The 25011-nt window shown below is 44.3% G+C and overlaps 1 protein-coding gene across 1 annotated transcript in view; it reads left to right on the forward strand.

Moving 5' to 3' along the window:
* Positions 1-25011, forward strand: part of LOC124722012 — a 190930-nt gene that overhangs the window by 99424 nt on the left and 66495 nt on the right. Inside the window, exons 8-11 of the mRNA XM_047247189.1 lie at positions 6328-6627; positions 8717-8812; positions 11985-12292; positions 23284-23408. Coding sequence (XP_047103145.1) covers positions 6328-6627; positions 8717-8812; positions 11985-12292; positions 23284-23408 — 829 coding nt within the window. The remainder of the gene's footprint in view (positions 1-6327; positions 6628-8716; positions 8813-11984; positions 12293-23283; positions 23409-25011) is intronic.

Below are 25011 nucleotides of genomic sequence, written 5' to 3' on the forward strand. Positions count from 1 at the left end.
TCGGCAATCACAGAGCTCAATAGCTTACGAAAAACCTCATAGTATCGGTCTTCAGTAAAATAAAAGAAGAAATTTCATGTTTATTTTCATACGAGAAAGCTCTTGTTTCGCTAGCCGTCGACAACACTTCAAAAATTACAGTCACTGGAGTGAAATAAATAATAAGGGAAGTATAAGTACTGATATATCGCCATAGATAAGAAAGTTCCGTGTGTTTAAGAATTGTCTCCTCCTTGTGTGGCATCATTCGCCAAACTTTCGTATCGATGTCTCGAGCGGTTTAGGAGATATGAGAGATGTTGCGAGTATTTCATTCTCGCGGGTAAGATCGGAAGTGAGCGCGCTACGTGGGATCCATTTTCTCGAGATCGGAGGCAAAGAGAGACCTCCTCCCAAGTCTAAACAAAAATTCAGCATGTTAGCTAAACTTCGTAATACGCACCAAACGGAAAATCATAGCGACCCATAATTTTCGTTGCAAACTTTTTGAGTTTTGCGTAGTGTCTTACGAAAATGTGTACATCACAATTAGAATGGTCATTAGCGAGGTGATGGGCACTTCGCCACGAAGCAGACATATAACGCTACAAGTAAGGCAAAAGTCATGTATTTTCAGTGAATAGTTTCTGTAAAATCGTTTTAGAAAGAAAACAGGCTGCGCGCGCTTCAGTTCAGTCAGCGCAGAGCGTCGACAGTCGGCGCGTGCGAAGTATGGTGTATGCGTCGCAATATGCGCTGCACCCGCGCGATTCGTGCGGCACGTGCGTGTCGTGCTGTAGTGTCGTGTCACGTCACACGTGCTATACGCTTCTCAATTTGCGCCTAGCCCTTGGCTAGGCGCAAATTGAGACGCGTATAGCGCGATGCAGCGCAGCGCGCGTTTTTGTAACATCACAGGTTCAAATGGGACCGCGCAAATTGCGACGCGACGCGACTGGGACGCGACACGCGCCTGCGCCAGGTCGCGCGGCGTTGAGGTTGAGGCACAGTTTCTCGCCGCGCGTCGCGCTTGCCTCGCAAGGCGGGGAGTGGAAAAGTAGCCTGGCCATATGCTCACATTGGAACGGCGCATATCAGCATTGGTAGTATTGCCAATACGATAAATTTTGCCTTACTGTGTACTGGATTTTATCGCCTTTGGGTAGGGTTTCGTTTCTCGCCATTTAAACGCTCCAGCTTTCTTCGTTAGCACGTTATACTTTTCTGTTATTTATATCTGCATAGTTTTGTTTTGTTTTTCTTCTGTCAAGAAAAATGTATACTTCAGTAACTGATGAGCCATTGGCCGCTGGAATTGCACCATATGCCTCCACGATGTTTTCAGATCGCAAGAAGGGACAGAGGGTAGTGAATAAGAAAGCAAGGAATATTATAAATCATGTGATTAAGAATCAAGGCAGGAAAGTAAAGCAAGGTTATATTCTCGCTGCCTAGTAAGCTAGCGTATCTGTACGATCTGTTACAAAAATTTAGAAAGGGATAATCTCCACAGGTGTGATCCCTTTGTGCTTGTGGTAAAAAGCGTCCAAGATCTGAAGTATAGAAGTTTCACTGTGATTACTCTGATATGGATGTAATAATGTAATACGACACACTGTACTACATATTTCCACTGCAAGCTAGAAATATTCGAAAAGCAGTCACAAATAACAATGTTTTAATTGGTTCGCCTTGATGAGAAAAAGCATTTCAATTGTTGCATGGACATTATCAGCATTAATAAACTAATTATACAACAACAGGCTACACAAATGAAGAAAATAGTCGGTATTATTACGAAAGTAGGAATATCCTAAAAGAGTGTTATGTTTAGATATATTTAATTTGTTGAAATGTGCTGCTGACAAAGGCAGATCTACTTTCATGACAATGTTCTTCGAACTCTATCTCACAAGGCACACATGGCTAGCTTGTGCATTCCTGTCGCGCGCATTATCCTTCGCTGCTGACAATACACTGACGATTGTGTTGTGCGACAGATCAATTGTTTATTTTCCTCAATAACAGCTATTTTATTCGCGATCACGCATTGTCAGTTTGGCAAGCCCTAGGTGAGTAAACAGTATCTGGCATGTGCCTATCATTCCGACTGAAGGAACGCTCGTCATTATTTTAATACTGCTCAGATCAAGAGAAGGAATAAAATCCTTTGGTAAATTTCCATTCCAGTCGCTCAGTGTTAAAAATACGATGGGTTACGGGGATTCCACCAAAATTCCAACAGAATTGCCAATCTGTTTTTGTGTGAGTTGTTAACCTTTTCTCATTCGAAGAAGCATCATCACTTATGTGTAAAAGCCACATTTCTCTTGGTGACTGGTTTAATTGTACTTCCTTTGTCACAGTGTAATTTGCCAAACTAATCTCACAGCAGCTATTGAGACAGAATTCCGAAACGGAGGGCCTCATTAAACAAGTAATTGGCAATCACAGAGCTCAATAGCTTACGAAAAACCTCATAGTATCGGTTTGCAGTAACATAAAAGAAGAAATTTCATGTTTATTTTCATACTAGGAAGCTCCTGTTTTGCTAGCTGTCGATAACTCTTTAAAAATTACAGTCACTGGAGTGAAATAAATAAAAAAGTAAGTATAAGTAGTGATATATCGCCATAGATGAGAAATTTCCGTGTGTTTAATAATTGGCAAAACACTCTCCTCTTTGTGTGCTATCATTCGCCAAACTTTCGTTTCGATGTCTCGAGCGGTTTAGCAGATACGAGAGATGTTGCGAGTATTTCATTCTCGCGGGCGTGAGATCGGAAGTGAGCGCGCTACATGGGATCAATTTTCTCGAGATCGGAGGCAGATAGAGATCTCCTCCCAAGTCTAAGCAAAAATTCAGCATGTTAGCTAAATTTCATACCCAGCAACATATGGTTTAATACGCACCAAACCAAAAACCATAGCGACCCCTAATTTTCGTTGCAAACTTTTTGAGTTTTGCGTAGTGTCTTACTAAAATGTGTACATCACAGTAAGAAGGTCATTAGCGAGGTGATCGGCACCTCGTCACGAAGCTGACATATAACGTTACAAGTAAGGTAAAAATCATATATTTTCAGTTTCTGTAAAATCGTTTGAGAAAGATAAGAGGTTGCACGCGCTTCGGTTCAGTCAGCGCAGAGCGTCGCCAGTCGGCTCGTGCGAAGTATCGGCAAAGAAAAATGGACCATACACATTTTCCCATGAAACTGCACAAAACACATTAAATTTTGAAGAATTTCTCTCATGTCGTACAATCTATGTGGTTGTTCGGTACTCCATATTCTCCCATTATGACTGTTCACCTTTCCATTTAAATGGAATGCTGCCACTAAACACTAAGCGTGGAAGAAAACTGTCATCCTCCATATTGGCAAGAACGAAATTACAGAACGCCACACGTTGTTGGTCACCTTCACGAAGAGCTTGCAGTAGCTGAATTATGTACGGTTTGATGTGTAAACGACGACGCAACACACGCCAAGCGGACATCGAGGACATGAGCTGTCGAGCTGCACTATGAACGGATTTCTGCGGCCTCCTTGCGAAACTACGACGGTTGCGTTCGGCGTGTGTGTAAGACACTCGGGGACTGCCCGGCGATTTGCCTTTACACAAACAACCTGTTTCTCGGAATTGTTCATGCCACCGTTTAATGCTCTGTGCTGTAGGAGGATCCACACCATACCTAGTACGAAAGTCACGCTGAACAGTTATTACTGAACCGCACTGCGCAAAACGTAGAACACAAAACGCTTTCTGTTGTTCCAACATCATTTTCACGAGAACTGAAGTGGGCGCACACTGGTGCTACCTAGTGGGAACCAAACAAAACTCCAGAGTTTGCTCTTTCCAACAGTACGTTGTTCACACACATGTCTCAGATAACATAATAGTTACGATTTTTAAGCAGGTGTTGATAGATGTGAAAATTACCGAAACATTAGTTTAATAAGTCACGGCTGCAAAATACTAACGCGAATTCGTTTCAGACGAATGGAAAAACTGGTAGAAGCCGACCTCGGGGAAGATCAGTTTGGATTCCGTAGAAATATTGGAACACGTGAGGCAATACTGACCCTACGACTTATCTTAGAAGATAGATTAAGGAAAGGAAAATCTACTTTTCTAGTATTTGTATAGAGAAAGCTTTTGACAATGCTGGCTGGAATACTCTCTTTCAAATTCTGAAGGTGGTAGGGGTAAAATACAGGGAGCGAAAGGCTATTTACAATTTGTACAGAAACCAGATGCCGGCCGCGGTGGTCTCGCGGTTCTAGGCGCGCAGTCCGGAACCGCGCGACTGCTCCGGTCGCAGGTTCGAATCCTGCCTCGGGCATGGATGTGAGTGATGTCCTTAGGTTAGTTAGGTTTAAGTAGTTCTAAGTTCTAGGGGACTGATGACCACAGCTGTTAAGTCCCATAGTGCTCAGACCCATTTTTTTGAACAGAAACCAGATGGCCGTTATAAGAGTCGAGGGGCATGAAAGGGAAGCAGTGGTTGGGAAGGGAGTGAAACGGGGTTGTAGCCTATCCCCGATGTTATTCAATCTGTATATTGAGCAAGCAGTAAACGAAACAAAAGAAAAATTCGGAGTAGGTATTAAAATCCACAGAGAAGAAATAAAAACTTTGAGGTTCACCGATGACATTGTAATTCTGTCAGAGACAGCAAAGGACCTAGAAGAGCAGCTGAACGGAATGGACAGTGTCTTGAAAGGACGATATAAGATGAACATCAACAAAAGCAAAACGAGGATAATGGAATGTTGTCGAATTAAGTCGGGTGATGCTGAGGGAATTAGATTAGGAAATGAGACACTTAAAGCAGTAAAGGAGTTTTACTATTTGGGGACCAAAATAACTGATGATGGTCGAAGTAGAGAGGATATAAAATGTAGACTGGCAATGGCAAGGAAAGCGTTTCTGAAGAAGAAAAATTTGATAACATTGAGTATAGATTTAATTGTCAGGAAGTCGTTTCTGAAAGTATTTGTATGGAGTGTAGCCATGTATGGAAGTGAAACATGAGCGATAAATAGTTTGGACAAGAAGAGAATTGAAGCTTTCGAAATGTGGTGCTACAGAAGAATGCTGAAGATTAGATGGGTAGATCACATAACTAAGGAGGAGGTATTGAACAAAATTGGGGAGAAGAGGAGTTCGTGGCACAACTTGACTAAAGAAGGGATCGGTTGGTAGGACATGTTCTGAGGCATCAAGGGATCACCAACTTAGTATTGGAGGGCAGCGTGGAGGGTAAAAATCGTAGAGGGAGACCAAGGGATGAATACACTAAACAGATTCAGAAGTATGTAGGTTGTATTAGGTCCTGGGAGATGATGAAGCTTGCACAGGATAGAGTAGCATGGAGAGCTCCTAACAACCCTACCACAACAAACGTAAAATTTAATTATGATTGTAGTGTTGCTCACGCTGCTAAATATTGCATATTTGGGCAACAACAAAGTTACATTACGTGGCAGGTGTCATTAGAGCACAGTTAATAAAGTCATTTCATGAAATATTGGATAAATTAGGCACTCATCTTTTCGTGTTTCCCACGCTGGTCTCGTTGGTCTCGTTGTGAACTCATGGCTCAATCGTCGAAAATCTAGGTAGTGATGATTCCAAGCTCGGATGCAAAGAGGCCTAGGTGTTATTCTGCGATATTCAAAAGTTTTATAGATGTGTTTCATAAACCATTCTTGGAGATAAACTTTTGCAAGTTAAGACAATGGTGATGTAAAAAAGGAATCGGCACTCTGAATTTAAGTTACACTTATTTTTTATTACTTTTGTTGCAATATCTCGTAACTCACAAAACATCACAATATAAAAAACATACTTGAAATTATCTTCCTCACTGTTAAAGTTCAGATTTTATAAACTGACTACAATTTGCGTCTTTTCAACGTGACGACCAAGACTTGACTCTCTAATAACCGCTTACGCGCCCAAAAATCAGAGTTATAAGTACGTCAAAGATCATAGTGACAAAAGAAAGAATACACATAAGAATAATATCATTGCAATATAAGCATATCGATGTATCAAAGCACTTCTACATTAATGAAATCAAATCTGAATGTTGTCTCAGAAATATGTTAACTACTTTACAGAAACACAGTACAATATTGCTGGTATCGAGAGGTTGAGGTGAGGTGCCGTAATGATTACGTAATTCAAGTACCATTACAAGCTGCATCAAACCAGTCTCAGGACTGAAGACCACATCAACAACAACGATTTTTTAAACTCGGATGATTCTTTTGATACACCCCGTATTTTTCGTGTATATAGCGAATCCCGTTGTAAAGGTAGAGTGCTTTTCTTTTGCAGCTCGAGGAAGCGAGTTCCCCGACAACTCGGTGACGCAGCACCTGTTCGCGGACGGCAGGCGGCCGGACACGGCGTTTCAGCGGTACCGGAACAGCCGTCTGGGCGGCGACTTCCAGACGGAGATCACGGGCCGCACGCTGAGCGAGTGCCTGGATGACTGCCTGCGCCAGGCCAGCTTCCAGTGCCGCTCCGCCGTCTACAGCGACCGCTTCCGCATCTGCCGCCTCAGCCGTTACAACCAGCGCGACGGGCTGCGCATCATATACGACGCCGATTACGATTACTACGAAAATCTCATGAGTCAGTAAACAGTGCATCACAGTTACCGCTTTTAAGTAACTCGACGACTCATCTTTAACACTTACGCGCATGTCTCAAAGAGCAGACACTGTAGATGATGCATAGCTGTACGAAATAATTAGAAATTAATTCGCTGAATGCGAATTCCTTGACATTAGCTTTATTAGGTAATACATCTATTACACAGTACTGATATACAGGGTGAAAAGTATTTAAACCGACAAACTCTGGGAGGTTGTAGGGGACATCAAAACAAATATTTTTCCCTAATGTCATTTTTTCCTATGAGGATTATTTAAACCAGTGGAGGCCGTATTACGCTCTTCAGTTGTTAGAGGCCGTATTACGCTCTTCAGCTGTAGGCAACTGCTGTCCACCAGTGTAGTAGTGCATTGTCTCTTATTACTAATGGAGCGATACACCTGGAGTGAGTATGCTGATACGGTTGGTGCGTACCACGTAGCGCACCACAACGGACGAGCTGCACAGCAGGTTTATCAACAACAGTATCCTAATCGCCGTGGTGGTGGTGGTGGTGGTGGTGGTGGTGGCGGTTAGTGTTTAACGTCCCGTCGACAACGAGGTCATTAGAGACGGAGCGCAAGCTCGGGTTAGGGAAGGATTGGGAAGGAAATCGGCCGTGCCCTTTCAAAGGAACCATCCCGGCATTTGCCTGAAACGATTTAGGGAAATCACGGAAAACCTAAATCTGGATGGCCGGAGACGGGATTGAACCGTCGTCCTCCCGAATGCGAGTCCAGTGTGCTAACCACTGCGCCACCTCGCTCGGTATCTAATCGCCGTATCCCGCATCATACGACCTTTGCTGCTGTGTACCAACGTCTGCGTGAGACCGGGACATTTAGCAGATTACCTGGACAGGGACGCCGTCGCACGGTAAGAACGCTGCAATTTGAGGAAGCTGTCTTGCAGCATGTGGAGCGGGATCCTTCAATCAGCACTCGTGCAATTGCACGTAACATGGGGACGAATCAGGCGAATGTAAGAACAGTCCTTCGAGAGCAATTGTTACGTCCATTTCACTTACAGCGTGTCCACAACCTGGAACCAGTAGATTATCCACCCAGAGCACAGTTTTCGCAGTGGTACCTGGGACAGTGTGAAATGCACCCTACATTTCCATCCTCTGTGTTGTTTACCGATGAAGCTACGTTCGGGCGTGATGGAGTCTTCAATGTGCACAGTTCGCATGCTTGGAGTTGAGATAACCCACATGCCATAGTTACTAGCGCTCATCAAGTGCGGTTCTTCGTTAATGTGTGGATCGGTGTTGTTGGGGACTGTTTATTGGGCCGTATCTGCTACCTAGTCTATTATATGGCAGGCACTATTACAATTTTCTCGCCAGAGCATTGCCAAAATTGCTGGAAGACGTCCCGCTCCCTATAAGACAACGCATCTGGTTCCAACATGACGGGGCGCCAGCACATTTCAGTCGTCGTGTGCGTCGATTCCTGGACCGACAGTTCCCAGAAACGTATCATGGCCTGCTCGATCCCCAGATATGTCCCCTATGGACTTTTTTGTGTGGCGAGGGATGCGCAACCTTGTTTACGCAACTCCTGTTGCATCAGAAGAGGATCTGGTTGCCCGGATAGTAGCAGCAGCAGGAACAATTCAGGATACTCCTAGGGTTTTTGCCCGTGTCAGACAGAACATGATCCGACGGTGTAACTTTTGTTTGCGTGTCAATGGAGGCATTTTTGAAAATCTACTGTAATTGAAATTGGTTTGTGTTAATGTGTTGTCTCTTGGTCATAAAAAAAATGCAAAATTGTTTGTTGGTTTAATTAATTTGCCGCCAGAGAAATCTTCCTCTACCGGTTTAAATACTCCTCATAGGAAAAAATGACATTAGGGAAAAATATTTGTTTTGATGCCCCTACAACCTCCCAGAGTTTGTCGGTTTAAATACTTTTCACCGTGTATACAGGGCCAGCTAAAATTTTCATATCACTTTTGGGTGGTAGATCTTTACCTAATACAGCTGATGTCAAGAAATTCTCATTCAAGGGATTAATTTCGAATATTCTTTAACAATCGTTGGCCGAAACTGTCTCTGTTTCAGATCCTTATATTGGCGATGCGCCAGGACCTAGCTACCGTCCTGATCCCCTTGGCCAGGATTCGAATCACCACGGGCGGCCACCTTACAATGCCTACCGTAAGTGCCATCCTAATAGTAAATTATGTCGTATTATAGAGTAAATAAGTCTTTATTTACTTACATTCGCGACTTATTCGTTAGATAAGGTGATTAATCCCACCTTGAAACTTTCTGGTAGATTAAAACTGTGTGCTGGACCGAGACTCGAACTCGGGACCTCCGCCTATCGCGGCCAAGTGCTCTACCAAATGAGCTACCCAAGCACGACTCACGACCTGTCCTCACTGCCTCAATTCTGCCAGTACCTCGTCTCCACTTTCCAAACTTCACAGAAGCTCTTCTGCGAACCTTGCAGAACTAGCACTCCTGGAAGAAAGGATATTGCAGAGACATGGCTTAGCCACAGCCTGGGGGATGTTTCCAGAATGAGATTGTCACTCTTCAGCGGAGCTTCTGTGAAGTCTGGATAGTAGGAGACGAGGTACTGGCAGAACTGAAGCTGTGAGGACGGCTCCTGAATCTAATGGAACATCCTTGGGATGAGTTAGATCGTCGTCTTCGCTCCAGATGCCAGCGTCCAACAGCGCTCCCTTCTCTGGCTTCTGCTGTAGAGTAAGAATGGGCTGCCATTCCTCCACAGACATTCACACACCTCATTAAAAATGTCCCCAGCAGAGTTCAAGCCGACATAAAGGCGAATGTTGGACACACGACTTATTAACATGCACTAATAAGTGTCTCAAATGGTTCCAATGGCTCTAATCACCATGGGACTTACCATCTGAGGTCATCAGTCCCCTAGACTTTGAACTCCTTAAACCTAACTAACCTAAGGACAGCACACACATCCATGCCCGAAGCAGGATTCGAACCTGCGGCCGTAGCAGCAGCGCTGTTCCGGACTGAAGCGCCTAGAACCGCTTGGCCACGGCGGCCACCGCAGTACTCCAAACAAGGCGATTAATACATTGGACTAGTATATGAGATTAGTGGGAGTCAAACGCCGTTCAATCAGATTTAGGGTTTCAGTGATTTCCCTAAATAGCTTTAGGAGAATACGTGGATGGTTCTATTGAAAAGGCTACGGCTAACTGGCTTTCCCTTCCTCCTCCAGCTTATCTCTGTATCGGGGATGCTAAACTTTACCCTCCTTCTTATCCTGTGTCGCAGTTACGCCACAAAGAGAGGATGAAGTAGCAGTCACTCTGAAAGATAAAGTCTTGCCAGGACTATGGAACCACAATATTAGTATCATTTTTTTCTTGTTAACAACTCTATTTTGATGGATTTGTTTTTCATAATGGGTAGCTGCCTTCCTTTCCTGTTCATGGGAGTTTAAGTTTTCTTCCATATATTTCTATAGGAGGTTGAAATGGCTCTGAGTACTATGGGACTTAACTTCTGAGGTCATCAGTCCCCTAGAACTTAGAACTACCTAAACCTAACTAACCAAAGGACAGCACACACTTCCATGCCCGAGGCAGGATTCGAACCTGCGCCGGCCGGGGTGGCCGATCGGTTCTAGGCGCTACAGTTCGGAACAGTGCGACCGCTACGGTCGCAGGTTCGAATCCTGCCTCGGGCATGGATGTCCTTATGTTAGTTAGGTTTAAGTACGGGGGTATACACAAAGTACATTACGTTTTGGAATTAAAAATAAATAAAGTATTGGAATTTTTTTTATTATATACAGAAGAAAGCCACACTTAAATACTACTTTTCTACATAGTTGCCATTTAAATTAAGGCACTTATCGTAGCGATGGACGAGCATGGAAATTCCTTCATCGTAAAATTCGGCCGCCTGCGCCTTCAACCACGTGGTTACCTCTTCTTGAAGCTGTGCGTCGTCATCAAAACGCTGCATAGCCAACCACTTCTTCATTGCAGGAAATAAGTGGAAGTCGCTCGGTGCCAGGTCGGGACTGTACGGCGGATGAGGAAACAACTCCCACTTAAAAGATTCAAGAACTTCACGAGTCGCGTTTGCCGTGTGGGCCCGGACGTTGTCGTGAATCAGCAAGATCTTTGAGCCCAACTTTCCCGTGCGCTTGTTGTGTATTGCTCTTCTGAGGTTGTGCAAAGTTTTGCAATACCTTTGAGAGTTTATTGTAGTGCCTCTTTCCAGGAAATCCACAAAAATCACACCTTTTCTGTGCCAAAAGACAGTCGCCATCACCTTCCTTGCCGACATTGTCTGCATGCATTTCTTGGGTTTTTGGGGGGAATTTGTGTGCCTCCACAGCATTGACTGCAATTTTGTCTCGCAGTTCACATGCTTAACCCATGTTTCGTCACCAGTAACGATGCGATCGAGTACTGAGTCGCCATCTTTCTCGTAAGCGTCCAAAAACGTTAACGCTGCAGCCATTCGCTGATTTTTGTGAATTTCTGTCAAGATTTTTGGTATCCATCTTGCACAAAACTTGTGGTAACCAAGCCTTTCGGTAATGATTTCGTGCAACAAACTTCGTGAAATTTGTGAAAAACTCATAGAGAGTTCCGTTATTGTGAAATTACGGTTTTCACGGACCGCGGCATCGACTTTTTCGACAAGTTCGGCAGTCACTATGCTGGGTCTTCCACTTCGCTCTTCGTCGTGAACGTTAGTTCGGCCATTTTTAAATTTTATGACCCATTGACGCACTCCACCTTCAGTGATTATGTTGTCCCCATACACTTCACAAAGCTGCCGATAGATTTCAATCGGTGTACAGTTTTTTGCAGTCAGAAACCTTATTACAGCACGCACTTCACACTTCGCGGCATTTTCAATTAACGCTTTCACAGTAACTCAACGGAGTACAGCACGAACCTCTCACTAGCACGGCAGGATGCCGACTGAGCGGCGGAATGCCATGACACCAAGATGGCCGCGCTAGCCCCGCCCCTAACGGACACAAACGAAAACGTAATGTACTTTGTGGATAGCCCTCGTACTTCTAAGTTCTAGGGGACTTATGACCTCAGAAGTTAAGTCCCATAGTGCTCAGAGTCATTTGAACCATTATGATTCGAACCTGCGACCATAGCAGCAGCGCGGTTCCGGACTGAAGCACCTAGAAACGCTCGGCGACAGCGGCCGGCCGAGGAATAAGTGTGGATACTTTTGATCAGATAGTGTAGCTAGGTAAAAAGAAAGGGGTCTCGCCTTCTGGTTCTGACAGACTGTAGCTGTTGAGTTGCTCTTCTAATGTAATGCAGTGTAATAAATGCTCTGTTTGGGACAGCTGGCGGACCTGGATACTCTCCTCCACACGGAGGCTACGGAGGGTACGGTGGCTACGGCGGAGGCGGCGGTGGCGGAAGCGGCGGCGGTGGCTACCCGGGCCCAGGGGGGCACTACGGCGCCAGCGGCGGCGGCGGCGGCTACGGCAACTACCCCGGGCCTGCCGGGCCTCCGGGTCCGCCCCTGCCTCCCGTACCGCCGGTGCCACCGTACGCCACAGCCGGGGACGCCGTCTACGGCGGCGGTCCGCCCCCGGGACGACCGCCCTTCACTGCGCCTCGCTGCGACGAGGGAGACAGCTTCAGACAAGTAATCTTCTCTTCTTCGTCGCGGCATACGCCGCACATTACAAAAATTGATCGTAATTGTATGTGTGAGGGAGCGCATGATCGATGTACACTGTACTGTTTTGCAGTTTGATTTACAAAACAAGTATACACTGTACTGATTGAATTTTCTCATGTTCAGAAATGAGAAGGAGCGATCTGTTTCACTTGGTAAAAAAAACTTTCTACAGCCAAGATCGCGTAACTACTTCTTTATTATCGGCAACTGGTTTCTATAGACTTTGCTGTCGCCACGCGGGATTAGCCGAGCGGTCTCAGGCGCTGCAGTCGTGGACTGTGCGGCTGATCCCGGCGGAGGTTCGAGTCCTCCCTCGGGCATGGGTGTGTGTGTTTGTCCTTAGGATAATTTAGGTTAAGTAGTGTGTAAGCTTAGGAACTGATGACCTTAGCAGTTAAGTCCCATAAGATTTCACACACATTTGAACATTTGAACTTTGCTGTCGTATTCTGGTCTTCAAAACTTTTTGTTGCAAAACGCATTCATTGTGAGCTGGAAACTCCAGCCAAGTTGTCATATTAGTGGAGAAAATGTAGCACATGATACAAAGGTTTGTAAGAAATAAAATATTTACAATCAAAAAGCACCTTGAGCACATGACTATGCCTATACATGTAGCGTTCATACGAGGGTAATCCTAAAAGTAAGGTCTCCTATTTTTTTATAAATACATAGACCTGTTTATTTCTACAATGGTTTACATCAATTTACAACGTGAATGTTCAAATGTGTGGGAAATATTATGGGACTTAACTGCTAAGGTCGTCAGTCCCTAAGCTTACACACTACTTAACCTAAAGTATCCTAAGGACAAACACACACACCCATGCCCGAGGGAGGACCCGAGCCTCCGCCGGGACGAGCCGCACACTCCATGACTGCAGCGCCTCCTAGACCGCTCGGCTAATCCCGCGCGGCTTACAACTTGAACATTTAGCTATTTTTCAACATAATCACCATTTCTGTCGATGCATTTTTGTAGACGATGTGGCAGATTTTGTATGCCCATGTCATACCAGCTCACCGCCATGCTGTTCAGAAAGTTATATTAGAGTAAATATGAACCTCTTCATTCACCTCGTCGTCGGAGCTGAATCGCTGGGACCACAATGAACGCAGACAGGTACTGTGAGACTCAATCGGGCAATTCAGAACCGGAGAAGAGGAATGTTGAGCAAGGGCGTACACATTCTCCATGACAACGCTCGCCCACACATCGCTCGGCAAACCGTTGCACTCCTGCAACAGTTTCAGTGGAACGTAATCACCCACCCACCCTATAGTCCTGACTTGGCGCCCAGTGACTATCACCTGTTCCCTAGGTTAAAAGAACATTTGGCCGGAAAGCGATTCAGCTCCGACGACGAGGTGAAACAAGAGGTTCATAACTTTCTGAAAGGCGTGGCGGCGAGCTGGTATGACATGGGCATACAAAAACTGCCACAGCGTCTACAAAAATGCATCGACAGAAATAGTGATTATAGTGATTATGTCGAACAATAGCTAAATGTTCAAGCTGTAAACAGGTCTATCTACTTATAAAAAGTAGGAGACCTTACTTTTGGGATTACCCTCGTAGATAACTGTTAAGTGCAAAAATCACAATACACAGTAGAATGCATAATAGAACACCTGTTTACGTTAGCTAGACATGTTCCATTCATTGATCTTTGGTCAAGAAAACGAAAATTACGGCAACTACGCCTATCACTTCATTAATGGCAGGCAGAAGCAGAAACAATGGAGGTAGTTTCCTTGTTCAGTTACCTCGGCTCCCAGATTTCTGCTGATGGTGACTGCAGCCACGAAATCAGGAGACGCTTGTTACTTGACAGAAAGGCAGCGTTCTACCTTGATAATGTTTTAAGGAGTAGAGACATAACTTTAATAACAAAGATCCGTTTAGTAAGAGGTGTGGTCCTTCCCGTTGTGATGCACAACAAGAAAGACTGAACGGCATAGAATAGATATCTTCGAATAGTGGTGTTGGAGGAAACTTCTTAAAGTTCCATGGACCGCAAAGAGAACGAATAGGTCAGCACTACAGCAAATAAAACCAGACTGCTCCTTGGAAGGTTTGATACCGAAACAAAAAGTAGCCTACCTTGGGCACATTATTAGAAAACATGATTCGCTGGAAAAGACGTTAATATTGGGGAAGATCGGAGGCACAAGGAGAAGTGGGCTACAAAGGTTGAAATGGATTGATAGCATCGCAAAAGTAATGTATTCAACCAGGAAAGCCCGCGGGAGAAAGTAAAGGACAGAATAAATTGGTGTGCCTTAGTTCATGGAGTCACGGAGGGCAATAACCGACTAAATGAACAGAGAGAGAGAGATCATTCATGCAGGATACCAAGACCACCAAAACCCTGTAGCAACATTCCAGAAACTGCACTCAAAATGCTTTTTTTTTTCATATGTGGAAGGTGTTAATTCACCTAAGGCTGTACCTAGAAACCGTAGATAGGTGGGTTCGGGGTATCTACTGTCACCTCCACACATCACCCTGGAAACTAACTCAGAAAAATCACCCTGCTAATGGGTTGGACCCTGCATACAGTATTACCTATACCCAAGGGTCAGCAATAAATTATGCCTCCTAGTGCCAACTGAGAAAACACAACGCCATGTAAGATCCAAGATGCTCAGACCCGCCCACTGACTATCCCCAGTTTCCCAAGATACACAGTCAGTTCCTGTGCAATCCATCTAACGAGCTGTTGCCAAGGACCGTGCGAGTTACCTATACCATACATCTGTGCTGTTGTTATCCACATGTATGTGACTGAAAAGCCCACGGATAACTTAACTGCTGAACGTTGTGTGGGTGCCTACTAAAAGGAAGGAAAGAAAATTAAGATTTAATGTACCGTCGACGACGAGGTCATTAGAATAGGAACACAAGCTCTAACTGGCGAAGGATTGGGTAGGAAACCGGCCATGTCATTTCCAGCGGAACGATCTGGCATTTACCTTACGCGATGTAAGAAAACCACCGAAAGCCTACATCTAGATGGTCGGGAGGGAATTAATACTGCTGTCCTCCCGAAGGCCAGTCCAGTGTGCGATCTCTCTCGGTCTTCTGCCTATCGACTTCATCACAGTTAAGAAAAGCTTTTAGATACTAACGAAACCCGAAATAAGAGTAACACATCACCTCAAACGGGTGCATCAGCATGCAAACCAAGCACAGAATACAGTAACAAGTGCTGTCGACAAGGGATCTCAGATCGATTCCATATTCCTAGATTTCCAGAAGGCTTTTGATACCGTTCCTCACAAACAGCTATTAATCAAATTGCGTGCATATGGAGTATCGTGTCAGTTGTGTGGCTGGATTCGTGATTTCCTCTCAGAAAGGTCATAGTTCGTAGTGATAGACGGTAAATCATCGAGTAGAACAGAAGTGATATCTGGCGTTCCGCAAGGTAGTGTCATAGGCCCTCTGCTGTTCCTGATTTATATAAATGATCTAGGTGATAATCTGAGCAGCCCCCTTAGATTGTTTGCAGCTGACGCTGTAATTTACCGTCTAGTAAAATCATCAGACGATCAATTCCACTTACAAAATGATCTAGAGAGAATTTCTACATGGGTCGAAAAGTGGCAATTAGCACTAAACAATGAAAAGTGCGAGGTCATCCACATGGATACTAAAATAAATCCGATAAATTTTGGGTATACGATAAATCTCACAAATCTAAGGGCTGTCAATTCGACTAAATACCTAGGAATTACAATTACGAGCAACTTAAATTGGAAAGATCACATAGATAATATTGTGGGGAAGGCGAAACAAAGACTGCCCTTTGTTGGCAGAACACTTAGAAGATGCGACAAACCCAATAAAGAGACAGCCTACATTACACTTGTCCGTCCTCTGCTGGAATACAGCTGCGCGCTATGGGATCCTTACCGGGTAGGATTGACGGAGGACTTCGAAAAAGTGCAAAGAAGGGCAGCTCGTTTCGTGTTATCGCGCAATAGGGTTGAAAGTGTCACTGACATGATACGCGAGTTGGGGTGGCAGTCAATGAAACAAAGGCGGTTTTCTTTGCGGAGAGATATATTTACGAAATTTCAATCACCAACTTTCTCTTCCGAATGCGTAAATATTTTGTTGACACGCACCTACGTAGGGAGAAATGATCATCATAACAAAATAAGAGAAATCAGAGCTCGAACGGAAAGATTTAGGTGTTCCTTTTTCCCACGCGCCATTCGAGAGTGGAATGGTCGAGAAGTAGTATGAAAGTGGTTCGATGAACCGTCTGCCAGGCACTTAAATGTGAATTGCAGAGTAACCATGTAGATGTAGGTGGATGAAAACGTATTTACCAGCATCATCGTCACTGAAAGAAAAATACCAAATCATTAAACAGAAACACAAAACCATGGGTCAAAAGCCATTGGGACATCATTACCAGTGTAGACTGATGACTCCAAAGGTAACAAATCCAGGGAAATAAAGGAGGTGGCCAGAGGAAACAAACCAGTCCCTCCTGTGAATGATTCAATGATATAAGTTTGCAGTCAGTAGAAAGAGAAAAACGTAGACATAGAATAACCTAAACAATAAACAGCCTTGATAGTATAGTGAAACATAAATTCGAAAACTTCAACTAGCACAGAGAGGGCCATTATGACTTTGTTTCCAACACACCCACACACATTTAGAGGCACGAATACCCTTGTGCTAAGAGGTTACAGTCTCCACCAAAAGGCAAACTTACACCGAAGAGGGCTAACGGTGGTGTACCCGTTTGTGTTGAACATATCACACTTTGCTTTTCCCCCTCACAACCAAGCAATCGCTGTAATAGTGTACTTGCTATACAAGGTAATGCTATGTTTTCTATGCCTGCTTCCTAACGACACTGTAGAGATTCGCACAGGGCTCATAGCGTACTCCCCATCCGTTCCTCGTCTGTTGGAACTTTCATACTTATAATGTACGATGGGAAGTCAATTATTATCCGCAATTTAGTTATATTTTTGTTTATTTTGGTAGTGCTGTCGTTTTACGTTGATGACGCATGCTTTGTTTATTTGTTGTTATATCTTTGCAATTTTCAAGCTGCTAGGTTAGTTTCGTTACCGCTGCCGTGCTGTTAATCATGGCTGCTCCGCTGTCTATTTGCACCAAAGAAGAGCAACGTTCAGTGATCCGTTTTTTGTGGTGGGAAGACTTTCGGCACACTACGGGAACAGTGTTTTGCCACAACGGAGTGTCTACGAATGGATTTAAAAATTCCGAAATGGTCTCACAAGTGTTACGCACGATGAAGGAACCGGACGACCGACCATTGAGCGTTCACGTGAAATGATTCTCTTAGGCAGACGATTAACTGTTGACGAAGTGGCACATCGTGTGCAAATTAGTCACGGTTCTACCTACGAAATCATCCACAACAGACTTGTGTTTCATAAAGTTTGTGCAAGATGGGTCCCAAAACAACTCACGCAGTTGCATAAACAAACGCGCTTGGAGATCTGCAAAAAACATATGGATCGCTATGGTAACGAAGGGGACAACTTCTTAGACTGGATCATTAATCCAAATTCGCCGTGCAAGAAAAAGTTCAAGACCCAACCGTCCGCAGGAAAATAGATGCTTACGGTGTTTTGGGACGCACAAGGTCCAGTACTGGAACATTATGGGGAAAGCGGCACAACAATAAACAGTGTACGTTACAGTGAGAGGCTTACTGCCAGGCTAAAGCCTGCAATTCGAAGCAAACACCGAGGACTGCTGTCAAAAGGTGTTGCGTTGTTGCACGACAATTCCCGTCCGCATACTGCTGCCCACATTGCTGAAACGCTCCAGAAACTCAAATTTGAAGTACTGGATCATCCTCCATATAGTCCCGATCTTGCACCTACTGACTATCACTTGTCTGGTCCACTCAAACAGGTACTGAGGGGTCGTCGACTTTCCTCAGTGAAAGAAGCGGTGCATTCCTGGCTCGCAGCTCAACCGAGAACCTTCTTTTATGAGGGCATCAGGAAGCTTGTACAAAGATGGACCAAGTTTGTTGACACGCAAGGAGACTATGTCGAAAAATGACCTTCTTGCAAGTTTCTTATTTGGTTACAATAAAATTTTATAACAACTTTGCGGATAATAATTGACTTACCCTCGTATTATGAAGCTCAGTTACAATGTTTCCAAGAGACAGAACTGTTAAGAAGCTGAGGTTTTCAGAGGCCCTTTATGGTCGGGAGAACACAATTGGATACTGATACATGCTTCATCTCTACCAATTATCAGTTAGTATGTTCCTTGGCGAAAATCAGTGGACAATGGTCGACACGTTTCCCTCCAGTGATTCTTTCCCGGTAAGGATACACTAACCAGATCGATTAGTGCCTGAAAATTAGGTGTACAAATGAATGTTCAGCAAGGCTAATTGGGTGCTATACAGACAACCGGCTGTAATAGCGTCCGAGATTGTGTGGCTCGCATAATGAATGGGATTCACCACCTCGCTGATGCCTCCATTACACTATCCTGATGCCTCCATTACACTATCTTCGGGCCAAAGGCAATATTTTCCTCCGTGGAGTGAAGAGTGTAATTCAGCACTCAAGGACAGATGTGCAGCTATGAGAAGGTTCAAATGCCAGCTAACTACAAAGAACCTTCCAGTGTTTCTGGTGGTCAGGACAAAGGCCTTACGACCCACTGATGAGAACAATAATAGGTCATACCAAGCATTCATGAACCAAATCAATCATTCCTCTAGCGAAAATGTTTTGTTGACATCCACCTACGTACGGAGAAATGATCATCATAATAAAATAAGAGAAATCAGAGCTCGAACGGAAAGATTTAGGTGTTTCTTTTTCCCACGCACCATTCGAGAGTGGAATGGCAGAGAAGTAGTATGAAAATGGTTCGATAAACCCTCTGCCAGGCGCTTAAGTGTGAATTGCGGAGTAACTATGTAGATGTAGATGTAGCACCATACGAGTATGGGAAACTGTCAGAAGGGGTTCCAGAAATGGCAGCCTGGAACCTGTAGTAGCTATATTAAAAGAGCGTCGTCTTCAGACAACATCAAAGGACATTAGTCGAAAAATGGTGCAACATTTCACCAAGAGTACCACCACTGGCTTCCTGGATACAGCATACTGTTGTCATGGGTGATCACGGAGAGAATGACGAGGAGGGGGAGGGCGAGGTTAAATTCAAAGCCAACAATTTCGAGTTTTGTAACTACTTCTTCTCTATCTGTGTGCCAATTTCAACACTGGCTGAGGCTCATTATTCAGCACTCAGTTATAGCGGAATCAAATACAACATACTGTGTATCTTGACTATAAATCAGAGGAAAGCATTCTAGATATTGTTAATAAAATATGGCTAGAAGTACAGCATCTTAGTTGGAATCAACAATAGGCAGGTTATTATAACAGGTTACGTTAAATAATTTTAAATTTAAAGTAAGTTTGTAGTATATGCCCAACCTGGGCAATGCCACAGTGTAGCGACACGTGGATGTTCGGTTATGTTGGATCGGTATCCACATCACAGGCAGCTAAGTCGGAGCGAACCACTTCCATGGGATGCACGCTTGCCAGACTCTCCAACAAAGAGTAGCTGTGTGTGCGTGGGGGGCGGGGGGGGGGGGGGCTTTTAACTGTTCTCGTCTTTTCAGTTTATCTGTTTTCTGTTTTATGAATGAAGGACAGTATTTTAAGTTTTAAATATTCATTGAGGATCCTGGACTTACGATAGCTTCTCAGTTTTTGTGGTTGCCATACCTAAGCAACGCACCGAGCGAGGTGGCGCAGAGGTTAAACACTGGACTTGCATTCGGGAGGACGACGGTTCAATCCCGCGTCCGGCCATCCTGATTTAGGTTTTCCGTGATTTCCCTAAATCGCTCCAGGCAAATGCCGGGATGGTTCCTTTCAAAGGGCACGGCCGACTTCCTTCCCCGTCCTTCCCTAATCCGATGAGACCGATGACCTCGCCGTCTGGTCTCCTTCCCCAAAACAACCCAAAGCCCTAAGCAACGTGAGTAACATCTCGCAACAATACACGTTGACTGGTGGGACTGTTTAGCAGACTGCTACCTTCTTTCGCCTCGGAAGGATCAGCACTAGACACAAGCATTCATTAAGAAAAAACATACGCGTATCAAAGTTAACAAATTGACGAAGACCTAATGACACAGAACTCGAAAAAACAAAAAGGTAAGACAAAATAAAAACATTTCATTTGTTATAAAGCACGCGTGAATATATAAATCATTACCTCTTGCAAATTTCTCCTCGATTACACAATATTCACTAACGTCAAAATCAGTGACTGACGAACTCCAATGTGCTCTTTACCAACAACGAATTTCGAATCCACATGAGCAGGAGTCGGTAAATGGGGTAGAATGCTCCAAATTTTTAGGTGTACATATTGATGAAAACTTGAACTGGAAGAAGTGTATTACTAAGCTTCTCAAACAATTAGATTCAGCTACTTTTGCTTTTTGTATGATTACTAACATTGGAAACAAACGTATCAGCCTCCTGACATAGTTTGCATATTTCCATTCAATAATGTCTCACTTAATAATTTTCTGGGGTAACTCATCACTTAGAAAGAAAGTATTGATTACATAAAGGCGAGTAGTAAGAACTATATGAGGTGTTCACCCACGAACGTCATGAAGCTACCTCTTCAGCGAGGTAGGCGTTTTAACTGCGACGTCACAATACATACACTCCTGGAAATGGAAAAAAGAACACATTGACACCGGTGTGTCAGACCCACCACACTTGCTCCGGACACTGCGAGAGGGCTGTACAAGCAACAGTTGACGGACTTTGAGCGAGGGCGTATAGTGGGCATGCGGGAGGCCGGGTGGACGTACCGCCGAATTGCTCAACACGTGGGGCGTGAGGTCTCCACAGTACATCAATGTTGTCGCCAGTGGTGCCAGGATCCTACGCAGTGCCGTAGGGGACCGCACCGCCACTTCCCAGCAAATTAGGGACACTGTTGCTCCTGGGGTATCGGCGAGGACCATTCGCAACCGTCTCCATGAAGCTGGGCTACGGTCCCGCACACCGTTAGGCCGTCTTCCGCTCACGCCCCAACATCGTGCAGCCCGCCTCCAGTGGTGTCGCGACAGGCGTGAATGGAGGGACGAATAGAGACGTGTCGTCTTCAGCGATGAGAGTCGCTTCTGCCTTGGTGCCAATGATGGTCGTATGCGTGTTTGGCGCCGTGCAGGTGAGCGCCACAATCAGGACTGCATACGACCGAGGCACACAGGGCCAACACCCGGCATCATGGTGTGGGGAGCGATCTCCTACACTGGCCGTACACCACTGGTGATCGTCGAGGGGACACTGAATAGTGCACCGTACATCCAAACCGTCATCGAACCCATCGTTCTACCATTCCTAGACCGGCAAGGGAACTTGCTGTTCCAACAGGACAATGCACGTCCGCATGTATCCCGTGCCACCCAACGTGCTCTAGAAGGTGTAAGTCAACTACCCTGGCCAGCAAGATCTCCGGATCTGTCCCCCATTGAGCATGTTTGGGACTGGATGAAGCGTCGTCTCACGCGGTCTGCACGTCCAGCACGAACGCTGGTCCAACTGAGGCGCCAGGTGGAAATGGCATGGCAAGCCGTTCCACAGGACTACATCCAGCATCTCTACGATCGTCTCCATGGGAGAATAGCAGCCTGCATTGCTGCGAAAGGTGGATATACAATGTACTAGTGCCGACATTGTGCATGCTCTGTTGCCTGTGTCTATGTGCCTGTGGTTCTGTCAGTGTGATCGTATGATGTATCTGACCCCAGGAATGTGTCAATAAAGTTTCCCCTTCCTGGGACAATGAATTCACGGTGTTCTTATTTCAATTTCCAGGAGTGTATTTTCGCTAATGAAATTCGTCATAAGCAATCCATCACAATTAGAGAAGAATTATGTTGCACATACCTACAATACTAGAGGGAAAAATGACCTTTATTACCCATTGTTAAAATTGTCTGTGGCTCAGAGAGGAGTTGAATACGCAGCAATAAAAATTTTTGATCATTTGTCCAATAGCATGAAATGTTGACAGGTAGCGAAGCAAGTATTAACCCCATTTTAAAATCATTTCTCTTGGAGTTAAGTGTAATTGCATGAGTAGGAATAAGATGATAATGTGTTCGTTAATGTTAACACTAATCATGTATACGTATCCTGTAAACTGACTCCTTCCATATCATTTCGATAAAAGAATCGTTCAAATGATCTATGGAACATGTAACTAGCTAACTAATTAATTAAAACTAAGACTGCAAACAATGAGTACGTATCGTAGAAATTATAAGACCACTCATCAAAGTCTGGTATTATGCACGAATAAAGTGTATTCTCAACTCCAAAGGGCAAATACTGATGAGCGACAGAAAATTAGCATTACTGACAATATTTTTTTAATGTGTACCCCCATTCTTATTAACTAGCTAATAGTCACGATTCTCTTTTGAGTTCATCATTAAGTTAAAGCAAGAACAGTTGCGAACCAGTGATCGAACCGTGTGGGATTCCCATTGTAATTTCTCCCTTTGTACAATATGTGACGTCTTTCTGTATATTACTCGAATAGCCTCGGGTGTATTGTACTGGTACGACCTTTTTTTAGTAACCATCTCGAAATACATATTTTACTAATGTTAGTGCCATTATCTTCGGCCAAGCTAATCATACACATGCTGTTACTATATTTAGTGAAATACTGAAAATTGTATCCCAAGATCCTACAACATTTGGCCATTGGTGCAAATGTCAAACATAGCCATCCATCAAACATTGTTCCTTGGAGAGCATCGCACATCAGCTGCATGTTCTGGAAGGGAAAGAAATTTTTTTGCTTCGTACCTAAAAATTATTGCATTAGTATTAAGAATAACGATATCCATAAACCGACTGTTGTTTCTCAGGTGGGCGTTCGTCTGCGCATGAGACGACAGTTTATACGGAGGTTTGTGTCGGCGCCGTCACTTCCGGTCTGTGAGCGAGAATGTGCCGAAGCGAGAGATTTCATCTGTCGGGCGTTCAACTTCAGGTAATGAAAATTTTCTCCTTTAGTAAATCCTAGAATTTGGAGAAGCTACTAAATACATTGACTTACTGTTAACCACTAGCAGTGACAGCCTGACAGTGTAATTACCGGTAACATTACCTACTTACATCTTACCTACTTACAACGCAAGCCATCTTACGGTATCTGGTGAAGGGTGCTTTATGTACCACTGTTACATTCACCCGCAACCCCCCTTTTGTTTATTCCAGTCGCGAATATTTCGCGGGAAGGATGATTTCCTTAAGCCTCCGTTTGGCCTCAAATCTTCATGGTCTTTGTGCAAGAAATTCACAATGTCCAGCGAAAAAGTTCTCGTTCTCAAAACTAAATTAATATCTCGAAAATTAAGATAGAGACGAGTGCAACAAAATGTATGTTTACTGTGAAAGCTGTAAGAATTTTAAACAAAAGTTATATGGAAATTTCGAAATTGTTCGAAAAGCTGCTAACAGATGGCGATGGACGCTGTGCAGCTCGTACAGTATCAGTCCTCTGCAAGCAGTCTTTGCAATCACATCGCTATCTTTTCTATATGTGCACCACTCGCCATATGGAGGTGGCGCAAAAGAATAACTAAATTTGCCATCACATCTTTTAGTGTCACAACGGAAGTTGATTCAGGGGTCACACAGATCGCCGACTCAAGCTCGTCCAGAGTGGTGATATGGTTCCGCTCGACAGTGTCTTTCAACGTGCCTCACAAGAAGCAGTCATAAGAGGTCAGATCGGGTGGATATGGAGGCCAATCCATCCCTGCGCCAGTAAATTTACTATAATCCAACACAGTGACTCTATTCCCGAAGAATTCATCGAGAAAGCGAAGCGCATGTTCGGTGCGATGTGGTCTGGCCCCATCTTGCATGAACCATTCAATACCTTGTCGATCCTTCAGTGCCAGCAGCTTTATGGCGACAAAGTTGTAACGTAATATTCAATAGTGATCGTTTATCATACGAAAAAAGGGACAATAATGCAGATGCTGTATACCGCAGTCCAAACAATAACTTTGGGAGAATACAGTGGTTTCTCTACACACAAAAGGGTATTTTCTGAAGCCTAAAATCACCAGTTCTGTTTATTCACGGCTCCATTCAGATGGAAGTGGGTTTCATCTGTGAACTAGATGCAGCCAACATCAAATTCCTCATTATCACTCCTGGTTCGCAGAGTCAGCCCTCTGCCGTACATATCGTACAGGTATGGCCTGGTGGCTTTGGATTTTGAATGAGAACATGAGTAGATTCTGTCTCAGTATCTTTTGCTTGCTGGACCGCTTCAAACCAGTCTCTGTTGCAATTCTTCCGACAGATTTCCTTGGATTGTGCTGAATAGTTTCAGATTCTATGGCGGCATTTTCAGGAATAACTACACTTTGTCTGCAGCCCACATTCCCCGCCATATTATCGGCCATGCAACCTGTCTGTTGGAATGTGGCAAAGAGCTTGCGAATGGTTTTCGCATCGAGCCGTCATGGAACATTCCATCGTGTTTGAAAACAGCGCCTTGTTCTAAACTGTGGCATTCTAGTGCCATAAAAACACGTTGAGCAGTGGAATACATGATTTCACCCCCTTCCTTCAGCAAA

The sequence above is a fragment of the Schistocerca piceifrons genome, chromosome X (genome assembly GCF_021461385.2).
Source record: "Schistocerca piceifrons isolate TAMUIC-IGC-003096 chromosome X, iqSchPice1.1, whole genome shotgun sequence".
Lineage (NCBI taxonomy): Eukaryota > Metazoa > Arthropoda > Insecta > Orthoptera > Acrididae > Schistocerca > Schistocerca piceifrons.